Source organism: Nicrophorus vespilloides, unplaced genomic scaffold, assembly GCF_001412225.1.
Source record: "Nicrophorus vespilloides isolate i.1.1-1 unplaced genomic scaffold, Nicve_v1.0, whole genome shotgun sequence".
NCBI classification, from domain to species: Eukaryota; Metazoa; Arthropoda; class Insecta; order Coleoptera; family Silphidae; genus Nicrophorus; species Nicrophorus vespilloides.
The window spans coordinates 29,466-40,854 of record NW_017097151.1 but is presented as its reverse complement, the minus strand read 5'-3'; the positions used below and the strand labels follow the sequence as shown (position 1 = coordinate 40,854).

Genomic DNA, 11,389 nt, shown 5'->3' with positions numbered 1-11,389 from the left:
GTAATTATAAAATGATAGAATTTGGAACATGGTAAAAGTGTTGTAAATTTACTTTAGCATTAATCATATCAAGTTTTGGATGGCCTTAATGTAAATTTTTCACTATTATTCTTTAATCATGAAAAAGTTCATTAAACTGTTCAGAATACCCAAGATTTAAGTTAAGTAATAAGTAAGTGAAAATTTATATACTTATTATGTCACTATCTAAAAATAGCCACATACATTTGCAAACAAGTTTCACTGCAGCTTCAACATTGAAACTGATAAACACATTGTTGCAATTAAAATATATTATTTATATTTAATCAATTATTAAAATTATTTGTTTAAAAATAACAAATTATTTTATATTAAAAAAATTAATTCTGTTAAGTAGAAAGTCCTATAATTAATATAATTTCTGTCAACTGATAAACTTATGTAACTGTAAATTTAATATTTGATATTTAATGTAAAGTATCTACCAAGCAAACTTTGATTGGAAATGATAAGTAAAACTATTATTTTTTAATAGAAATAAGTTATATACTAAATATAAGCAATATATAGCTAATATAAAGATGAAAGTTAAAAAAAAAAAGAAGGTAATAAAGGAAACTACTAATTTGTTCAATTAGAAGCAATGAAAACAAATGGGAAGTCCATCCAATTTAAAAATATAAATTGATAGAAAAGTAAAAGTAAACTATTTGCATTGGGTTTAAAGCAAATGATATCACTTTACCAGTGTTTGACTGGTAAAAAAAATACCTGGGGTCACAGAACTTGGATGAATAATAATATTTACAGATACTTGTCTCATAGCTTGCTGGACTAGCATCATTTTAAGAATGAATCATCAGTTGAAAGATGTAGAAGCATATAGCAGAGTGAGGCATGGTTAGTGAAAGCATGTGTAGTCTTCAGGGGGTGCAAGTCTGTTGATTATTATCAATAGTTGTTAATAGCAACTTACTGTTTGACATTTCATAATTAAGTCCAGGACCCTTCCCAATGAATGAATCAATCATAGATTTTCCTGTCAGCTAAACTCGCCCTTTTCGGGTGGGTTCCAGAGAGCAAGTAAGCAGCCGTCGAACGCAACTTCTGTCACACGCTGTAAATCAACGCCTCGTTGTACACATAATCACACTTTTTTATTATTATTTTGCAGCATCAATAGAGCATGTAGCCCTTGCACCGAAGGATAATATCACGGGTTGCAATGCACGGACAGCTGTCAAAGCATCAAGGCTATCAGCGAGGATCTTTACTAATGCTACCACCTATGATTTCTAACCGAGAGGTGGAGCATTTGCAACTAGCTTCACTCCAATACAAATTTCTCGCACAAATTGCCATCATCACAGATTCAACGAGTTTTTTTTGTTAAAAATGATGCAAACTCACACATACATTAACTATATGTAATAATTGCTTCGTGTAACATTTTTTTAATTTCGCTGAAACACGCTCAACTGTCAGTTTTAAAGAAAGAGAAGTTAATTGCATTAATCAGGTATTTGAAAGCGGAGGAGAACGCCAACCTGACGCAATTGAAATTTACCAAAATAAGGAAGCATTTTGCGAAATTTTGTGAAAAGCTATGAATACCAGGATCATGTCTGGAAAATTTGCAGCGATCGCGAGAAACCCCTGTTGCAATTCCTTTCTTCCTTATCCGTTACGCACTTTCGTCCGGATTGTTTAAACAATTGTTTACCGATGTGTTTCGGTTCCCGATTGTTCCTCATTGTCTTTGCACAGTGGTCAAGATGCACCCTTCGGCGATAGGGGAGATGAAATTCGCGTCTCGAAAAATATAGGGGAAGTTTAATTTCTTAGTTGGCGAAAAGAAATAGGTTATTGATTAAAATGAAAAGGTTTAGTTTATTTTTATGTCTGAGAAATATGGTCTTCCATTTAATACGAACCGAGTTCTCGTGACTTGATTCTTTTTGTTGTTGTTGTTGCTGCTGCTGTTGCTGTTGGGTACAAGTCGAGGAAGGCGGGAAGCGGGGTTGGAAGAGGATAACAATTATGGTCCTGAAGACGGCCGTGATAGTGAGTAAAAAAAGCTAGATCACTTATCTGCATAGTCTGTGTTTCGTGCAATGGAATCAAGCGGTGATGAGCAGCAGTTTTGCCTGAGGTGGAATAATTTCCAAGCGAATATAACATCGCAGTTCGAGACCTTAAGAGATGATGAGGATTTTACCGACGTTACCATCGCCTGCGAGGGTCAGAGGCTTCAGGCCCACAAGGTTGTGTTGTCCGCGTGCAGCCCATACTTTAAAGAACTTTTCAAGGTAACGGAGGAAATTGAAACCATTGCTCCTTCACCGAGAGTGAGAATAACGATACTTTATCTTATATTTGTAGAATAATCCCTGCTCGCATCCGATTATCTTCATGCGGGATGTAGAGGCGAAGCATGTTGTTGCGCTGATGGAGTTTATGTACGCGGGGGAAGTCAACGTCGCTCAGGCTCACCTCTCGGCCTTTCTTAAAACCGCTGAATCACTTAAGATCCGAGGACTCACGGACACGACCCCCATTAAAGAAGATGTATTTAAATTATTAGTATTTTTTCCAGAAACAGCTTTCATCATGTAAATCATTTTTTGCAGCAGTTGTACATGAAAAGTAATCTGGAGAAATCTATTCAGGGCAATAGCACTGTTACCTCAAGTCAAGATCTGCTGGCCGGATCCTCTACTCCCCCTCCCGCCGCCAAGAGACAGGGCAACCCGGAAGCGGAAAGCAACGAATCCGATCTGCTCAAGCTCAAAGAACTTAACGATGCAATCATCGCGAATCCATTTGAGAATTTGGATATATGCGGTCCGAAGGTAGAATTGCCCGATTACCTCAGTGACGAGGATAAGGAGGATGCTCGCAACTACTACTTGAGCAGTATCAACAATCTAACTGGTAACGTGATAGATGTTTAATTGGCAAGATCATATAAGACATTTTATTTTTAGGAGGAATGGAAATTATACCGCAGAATAGTTCAAAGGAATCGTCGACGGAGAGTCTATTAGGTGGGTAGTAGAAGCTGTAGGTGATCAAAATGAAAGTATTGTTACTAGGGCTAGGGTATTTTCAATATTTGACCCAAGCGTTCTATCTCGGTATAAACTTGACATTAGATAATAGCTGTATGTCTACTTCAAGAGGGAGAGTATCAAACTGATGATAGATACTAAAGTGAGCACGTAACTGAATGGTATAGAATTATTTGGTCAGAGTGATGTGTTTTGCAACTGCACTGTTCTTGCAACAAAGCGAAAAAAAAAACGTAAAAAAGTATTTGCTATCTTTTCCGAATGATGTGAGTTGTTTTGTTGCAGGCGCAGACAGTCGCAAATTGCACTCGCTGGAGCCTAGGCCGTGCGAGGAGTGCGGCCGTACGTACAGCAACCTTTCGAACCTTAGACAACACATGAAACTGATACACTATCCGACGTTTGTCTCGTGTCCCATTTGCGCGAAATCCTTCAAAACAGATCTGTACTTGAGGCGACACATGGGCACAGCGCACGAAATCATCAACTGCAAAAAATTGGAAACGGAACACACCACGATCAAGACGGCCTATCGCATGGACAAGCCGTCTTCGCGCATCGCCAATAGAATGAACAGACCTAGAAAGAATGTCGTTTATTAGTTTTATTATTTGATTTTTTTTTTAATGAATTTATTATGTTCATTTTATTTCTATTTTTCTGACTGTAAATATAAAATGCGAAGAACATGAACTTAAACATATTGAATAAATTTTAAGATAATCTCACAGCGCATTCTTGGTGTTATTTCCATGTAGGTCCGATACGGCTCAGACGTCGGAAGAGTTCGGATCATTGGGTTGGCCCTTATCAGCAGGCGAGGACGGCATCACCTGACGTCATCTCACGTCTGGTGGCGGGTCATCCGGGGGATGATGATAAGAGGAATAGACTGGTAAATGATGTCTTCGTGCTGCTGGACTTCCAATTAGCATATGCTTGCATCTAGGTAAAACTGGGTGAAGGTATCGAAATATACGAGGAGCAATTGCGGAGCGTCAAATGGAGCGACTACAGAAAGTTAACTCGTGGTCTGGCGACCATTCTCTTCAGTCCTGCAGAGCTGGCAACTTGCTCAGTGACGGGTCAGAGGTGGAGCAGAGCCGGAAATGTCGAGAGGCCGGTAAAGCCGGCGTTGGACCGCGCTAAAGTCCAGGCCATCATATGTAATTTTTGTGTAAACGCCCGCGTTGCCGAATTAATTAACCCTCGTTATTTTAATCGTTACAGCTTACGTTGCCACCAGATTTCCGATGATCGAGATCAGCAGGATCAAGCAAGTGCTGGCCTACAAGTGCAAGGAAAACTCCACCGCTTTCAAGATGAAAGCGGTCAGATACTATGGGTGAGTGTAGCTGCTGCAGCTCGACAGGACCATACAATCATTTTTCCATTTTGCCTGCTTTCTCTATAAGCGATAACCACATTCGAGATCCGGACAAGAATTAATTAGCCCATTGGAATACTCCAACAATGTTATTTTTCAAATGTTTAATAATTAAAAAAAAATAAGCAAAAGGAGAAACGATAGGTAAGTGTTTAGAAATGTCGAGAAACTAACCAAAATGCAGTGAAAAATTGTGTCAAAATGTATAGTAAATATAGTTTGTTAATGATATCCAACGATCATATGTTTTATAAATAATATATTATATTGTTTAATTATAATTTTTATTAACCAATAAAAAGAATATAACTTCTAACGGACTAATAATATGTTATTCCTTCTCATATATGCCTCCTTAGAATATATTTATAAAAATATTTCCTAATCTACTTTCAATCATTATTTTAACATAAAGTATATAAAACAAATATATGAAGTATATCAATACTCTTCGATTTGTAAGACGATCTTTTTCTTCTTTCCATCACCACTTCGCTGATCTTCTAGGAATTTCTTCATGAACTTAAGATCATCATCAGAATCATCAGACTCTTTATTATTCTGTTTAGAATTAGATGCTTTTTTGTGGCTGTTCTGCGATTTTTTATTTATCTTTCCGGTTTTCGCCTTTGGAACGGCACCACGTGGATTATTAACCGGAAGACTTAAAAGAGACGGAATATTTGCTTGATGCGAACGACCTTTCTGCTGTATAGATCCACCAGACTTCTCATTTTTACTCAAATTGTTTTCCATTTTGTTCGTTTTATTATTATATACCTTCGAATTGCCGGGGAGTGGATGATAGTTTCCCGGATTACTGTTGTTTGGATTGAAGTTTTGCGGATAATTGTTGATTGAATCGAAGTTTCCCGGATAATTGTTGTATGGATTTAAGTTTCCCGGGTTATTGTTGTATGAATTCAAGTTTCCCGGACTAATGTTATATGGATTGAAGTTTCCCTGGCTATTGTTGTATGGATTAAAGTTTCCCGGATTATTGGTTTGTGGATGAAAATTTGCCGGATTGCTGTTCATTGGATTATGGTTGTACGGATGGTTTCCCTGCATACCATGGTATATATTGTAGTTTTCCGGACTGATATGGCGTGGATTGAAATTTCCAGGACTGTTGTTGCGTGGATTGAAGTTTCCCGGACTGTAGTTACGTGGATGAAAGTTTCCCGGATGGTTGTTACGTGGTTTGAAGTTTCCCGGATTATTGTTGCGTGGATTGTTCCCTTGATTACGCGGTGCTTCATATTTCATATGCTGCGAAAAGGGCTTTTGGTTTTCCTGTTTAATTAATCCAAACAGCTCCTTGATACCAGCACCATCTAAATTCAAATTCCTCAACTTTTTCTGCAAGTTTTCCAATTCCTGTTGCTTCGTCTTATTTTTCGGTTTCTTTATATTTTTGGGATGACAGTATTCCATATTGTGTTCCATTTCCTTTTTACGCTCATTCTCCTGGTGCTTATGGAGATCCTTGATTTTCTTACCGGTATGTCGTAAATCGTATAAATTCTGGATACATTTGTATACATCCGTTGAATTTACCATGCAAACATTTGGATCTATTTTCAGTGCATCTTTTTTGGCAGACTCCAGTATTTTTTTCTCCATTTCGTGTCTCCTCTTAAGGTATACGTAACGCTTAATAATTTCAGCATCCTTATGCGAACCTAGTTTGTTCTCTCTGTCGATCAAGTAGTCTATGTAGGTAATGTACGAGTCGTTGTAGATTGTAATTGAGTTGTTCATGAGGTAATGTGCAAATTTGGCCATTGCAAGAATGATAGCATCCCTTTCCTCCTCAAATTCCGTGCTGCGTTTCTTTAGGTCTTGAATGATCTTGTACAATGCCTTTATCCTATCATCAGTAGTAGTTATTGTTTTTTTCACAGATTTATCTTCGATTTTATCAGAAATCAGTTCCGTTTCATAGTTGATGTGTTGGTGAGCGAGATAACTGCATTTGCATACAGTGCAAGTCTGAGTTCCTGCCATCGCTGCGCATTGCATCAATTCGGGAGCTCCGATTATTTCCGCGGTTACATTCGTTAGGTAACAAGGATTGTGGCACCTCGTCTTGTAGTGGTACTTCGTTATGCCGTAAACCGTACAAGTTTCGCTGCATTTTACCGAAGTACAAACTGTGACCGGTTGATTCAAAGATTTTTGTTTAAGATTGACGCACGGGATGTACAGTTTCTTCGTCAACTCGTCGTTCGTTAGTTCTGAATCCAGTAAAATCTTTTGGTGGCGGTTTAGTACAGTCAGATTGTCCTGGATAAGATCCGCGATGTCTGCAAGCGGTTTGCTCAAGTCAATAATGAGTTTCCGGGTCTCATTCACAGATAGAGTTTTCTCCGTGCTATGAGGAGTCAAGCCCTTTCTGTTCATATCCCCCGAAATGTAGGAGAGCATATTCCATAAGCTGTCCACGGACGTTTGCCAGCTCTTGGTGAACTCGCGCTGCTCGCAATCCCCAAATGTGATTCCATTCTTCTTGCCCACCAAATACTTGAAAGACTCGTTGTCGAAGCAGAACATGTTTTCCTTGCCGTACGGTATCTTAACACCTTGCGATTTCTTCTCGACATCTGCCAACACCTTGCCGAGCGAGGTGCGCGTTTCTGCGGGTCTGTAGAATGAGCATCGGGTGCTGGTAAATACAAAAATGATGTTTTTCGCTGCGGACTTGTCCAGACGCGAAAGCAAATGGTTGATGCAGAATTCGAAGTACGCATTGATCACGGAGACGTCGGGCCTTAACAGAAAGCAGATCGCGTGCAGCTCCGGAAAACGGCTGATGTATGACAGGATGTTTTCGAAGTTTTCTTTGTCCTGGTCCAGACCCCTGGAATCGCCGATGCCGGGTGTATCGATCAAACGAATCTTGACGTCCTGTCCTTGAATGGGAAATACGTAAGCTCTGGTACCTAAAGAAAACAAAAAATAAATAAATCAAACAATGAAATAAAATAAACAATTGGTACAAAAAAATAAATACTGAATTGCTTTTTTTTATTGCATTCCCTATGGTACATTGTTAAAAGTCAATACAGTGGAACCTTTTTTAATCCGTTCCAAAATTTCCGGATTTTTACTCTATAGTGAAACATATTTAAAAAATACACATATGTCTACACAAGTTTTAAAAATTATGTATAGCAAGCGCAACTTCTTTTCTCATCGTCACTTCTTATGCGAAAAGTCGGTCGTTAAGGGAGTCATTTTTCTTAGAATTCATTTTGCTCGTTAAGCAAAATGTTCATTATGTGGGGTGCTCGTTAGGCGAGGTTTCACTGTATTATAATACATAAACAAATAAACGAATTCCATTGTCTTGAAAACACAATAGAGACTACCATAAAGTCTCCAAATATATAAGTCTCTGAATGAGCAAAAGCAAATCAAGTTTGAATTCTCGTGGGAATTAATTTAAAAAAATGAGCATAAGATTAGCTGACGCGGTTTCAGCGCGTTCCGCGAAACACAAATAGACAAAATTATGTTTATACATATAATCAGTGGCGGGAGGTGACTTTTCAACCAGTGGATGCTGTACAAAAACAAAATCACTGTGTAGATTCAATATATTTTGATTCGTGATGCTCACTGTCCTTGTTTTGTAAAAAAAAACAGATAGTTTACTAATTTCGATAAAGTAACTTCCTTGCTGTACATTACATAATCTTTTTCATTAGAAAATATGCAAGATTGAGAGCATTCGTGTCTCTTGCATGCTTTACTGATGTTGCAAAATGAGCAAATTCACAAATCCAAGCATTTTTTTCGTAATTTTCTCTATTAAAATATCTTTTAATTATTTGATTGAGACCGAATACTTAATATTGGTACGGGTTTCGGATTCTTGACAACAATCTCTTTTTCATTAAACGGGAGAGAAGCAAATCTTCTTTTAAGCATATTTTCAATTAAAAAATTGCAATTATCCACCTTCATTCTTTATTTGGTTTTCCATAATAAAGGCAACAATAAATGATAATTTTAACACGGATGTGGTAATTGTGGTGGAACAGTACAGTAAAAGTACAGGTATCCCCCGACTTACCAACAAAATTCTAAAAGCTCTAACTTGTTACAAGGAGATATATAGTGATAAAAATTAACTGTCCAAACAAAAATTGATAATTTCTTTAATAAAATATAATATTGTTGGAAGATGTACTATCTGTTTTGTTGCATTTGTTTCTTTCATCGTTTTTTATTAAATGATTGTGATGTCTACATAGAAAAGTATTTTGTTTATTTTAATCTATTTTTTGAAATTACGGAATAATACATATATAAAATAAAGAAATGTAAGGGATTTGAGCCGGAATCACAATAAACAAAACCATCCATTCCGTATTACATTTCGTGGGAACGCTTAATCATCAAATATAAATAAAGCCCTACTCCCAATCACAATTCCCATACTACAATACTAAGAATTTACCTCGTAAGCATATGTATTTAGAATCAATCTCAGAGGAATACACTTACAACACGCACGGTGAAGTCCCTGAGTTTACGCCTGGCTCCATTTGTTTATATTACTTGTATCGATTCTTGTACTTTTGATAAATGTTTATATAAATAAGCATATCGACTAAAAGAGGTTTCTTAAACATAGTTTATATACAGCAAACACAAATTATATTAGTCAAAGAGTACGCTTGTTATAATCATACTTAAACACAGATGACAAAAAAATCAAAGATGTTTAATATATTCATAGTACTAAAACAGAATGTTATTATCGAAAAAAACCCTTTTATTTATCAGAATTTTTCCGCGGCGCCCCAAGTCAAAACATTGGTACATCTCAGGGCAAACTTTATGTTAATAGTATTTTTTTCAATTATCATATTGCTTTGCTTGTAAATTAATTTCTACTAGTGATGCTTCATGAGGGTAAGATGGATTTTGTGATTTGTCTTATTTAAGACAGTGAATCAAAATGCACGAACGATCTCCAATACATTTAAAAGAAAATTGAAAGTGACCTTTGGATACAAGTTCGCCGTAGAATAGTTTCTTTTATATTTGGTTCAACATAATTTAGTTTTCCGACGATCTTCCGATTCTTTTGTTGAGTCCAACCATTATTATTATAATTGTTATTATTAATACAGTGTATTAACAAACTAGAGACATCCACGGCATCTCTTAGTCGCATTATTATATAAACATATACATCAGCATAAAATAAAGGAAGCTCCACCGTGATCCCAGTTAGATCATTTTAATATAAACAAAGGGGACCAAGCGTAAACATTCCCATCGATACTTCTATACCTTTACTCGGAATTCAAGTCCTTATTATAAACACATAATGATCGCTACACATACAATCGTAATCGATCATCTTTTTCATATAAACAACAAATAGCATAGGATTTTGTCCCGGTCTTATAATAAACAAAACTACCAAGGCCGATTCCCGTGGGAACGCTTAATCATCAATATATACAAGCCCTACTCCCAATCACAACTCCCATCCCGTATTAATAAGAATTAACTTTGTAAGTAGAATAAGTATTTAGAATTAGTATAGTAAAAAGTATCTACATTGTCTTGGAAAGGACCCCAAGAGTGCCAATTATTCCTACAGCAGAGACTCCACAACGACAACACCAGACAATATTCCACTGTGTCCAGAATTCCATCACAGGGACTCGACACTTTATTCAAATTTTTTTTTGTTTGATTTAATTTATTGCAACATTTAATCCAGTTTTAAATGATCATTTAAATTGAACATCTATAAAAAGGACACACTCAATTCAAAATGAGATAATTTGAGACCACTGGAGTGCTAAATCCGCTACTGATAACGAAAACAACTCCACTTTATGCAGAATTTCATCCCAACAAAACATCTAATGCAGGGGTCCCCAACCCTAAGCCCGCGGTCACAGTGGCGCCCGCCGCTGTGCGGTTAAATATTTGTTTTGTACATTATGTGTATTTATTTACTATGTCAGCGGTTTCCAACCTTTATTCTACTACGCCTCCCAAAAAAAATTCCGTACCTCCCTTACATTTTATTTTTTTAATATATTAAATAATATAGACACATCTTATTTATGTGAAGATATTATAGTATAAAAAATTAATTTATTAAAAAAAATTAGGCCAGCCTCCCAGGTTGGAAACCGCTGAACTATAACTTTACCTTGAAAAAATAAAATAAATGGTCCCCGCCGTCCGACTGGCATTCTAGAATGTGCAAAAAGGTTGGGGACCCCTGATCTAAAGTGTCTCCCTTATCACATTTCTTTAAAAAAGTCGAAGAGATATAAACAAAACATGACTAAAAGGTAAACAAGTATTTCTATATGCAAGCAAATCATATTAGTATCGTGTTTCAAAATTTTTATTGGATTGTGTTGAAAAGTTCATAAATCTATATACAACGGGGAAACCCGGAATTCACATGAGATAAGAAAGAAAATCAGTTTTGATTATGTGGGTGTCATATCAGTTTCTCTATTATGTCCTATTGTCTAACACAGTTAACTTCACGGCACACTGGGCAAAGAGAATTTGTTTTGCGACACACCAAATAAAAAAATCCCAACATTAAATTTTTCTGATCACGAAAGCCCCACTCTCTAATATTGTTTTAACTACAGTGGAACCTCGCAAAATGAATTGTAAGAAAAATGACTCGCATAACGAGTGACGATGAGAAGAGAAGTCCCGCATTTCGTACCTGCTACATCACATATTATGTGTATTTTTAATATGTTTCACTATAAGAGCAAAAAATCTTGAAATTTTGGAACGGATTAAACTCGGTAAGCGAGGTTCCACTGTATGTTTACACTTAGTTTGGCAGACATTAGACCAGCGGTTTCCAAACTGGGAGGCGCGGACTCTTGCCAGGGGAGGCGCCAAAATTTTTTAATAAATTAATTTTGATACCATAATA

The 11,389-nt window shown here is 36.6% G+C and overlaps 2 protein-coding genes across 4 annotated transcripts in view; one reads left to right on the top strand and one right to left on the bottom strand.

Annotated features, from left to right (window-relative positions):
- Positions 1-1,555: 1,555 nt before the first annotated feature.
- On the top strand, positions 1,556-4,701 carry LOC108559148 (zinc finger and BTB domain-containing protein 14). Of its 3 annotated transcripts, none has more exons than XM_017916304.1 (8): positions 1,563-2,291; positions 2,365-2,550; positions 2,616-2,916; positions 2,970-3,029; positions 3,812-3,948; positions 4,003-4,219; positions 4,284-4,398; positions 4,469-4,701. In XM_017916304.1, exons 1-8 carry the CDS (start codon positions 2,097-2,099, stop codon positions 4,500-4,502), a joined length of 1,245 nt encoding a protein of 414 aa, XP_017771793.1. In that variant the 5' UTR covers positions 1,563-2,096; the 3' UTR covers positions 4,503-4,701. The 3 variants fall into 3 exon arrangements, with proteins under 3 accessions (XP_017771794.1, XP_017771793.1, XP_017771792.1); XM_017916303.1 differs by having other exon boundaries at positions 2,613-2,916; XM_017916305.1 differs by lacking the exons at positions 3,812-3,948; positions 4,003-4,219; positions 4,284-4,398; positions 4,469-4,701 and adding an exon at positions 3,339-3,776 and having other exon boundaries at positions 1,556-2,291; positions 2,613-2,916.
- Positions 4,702-4,751: 50 nt separating this feature from the next.
- Positions 4,752-11,389, bottom strand: part of LOC108559146 — a 7,640-nt gene continuing 1,002 nt past the window's right edge. Inside the window, exon 3 of the mRNA XM_017916302.1 lies at positions 4,752-7,385. Within this exon, the coding sequence (XP_017771791.1) occupies positions 4,882-7,385 (2,504 nt within the window). The 3' untranslated portion in view covers positions 4,752-4,881. The remainder of the gene's footprint in view (positions 7,386-11,389) is intronic.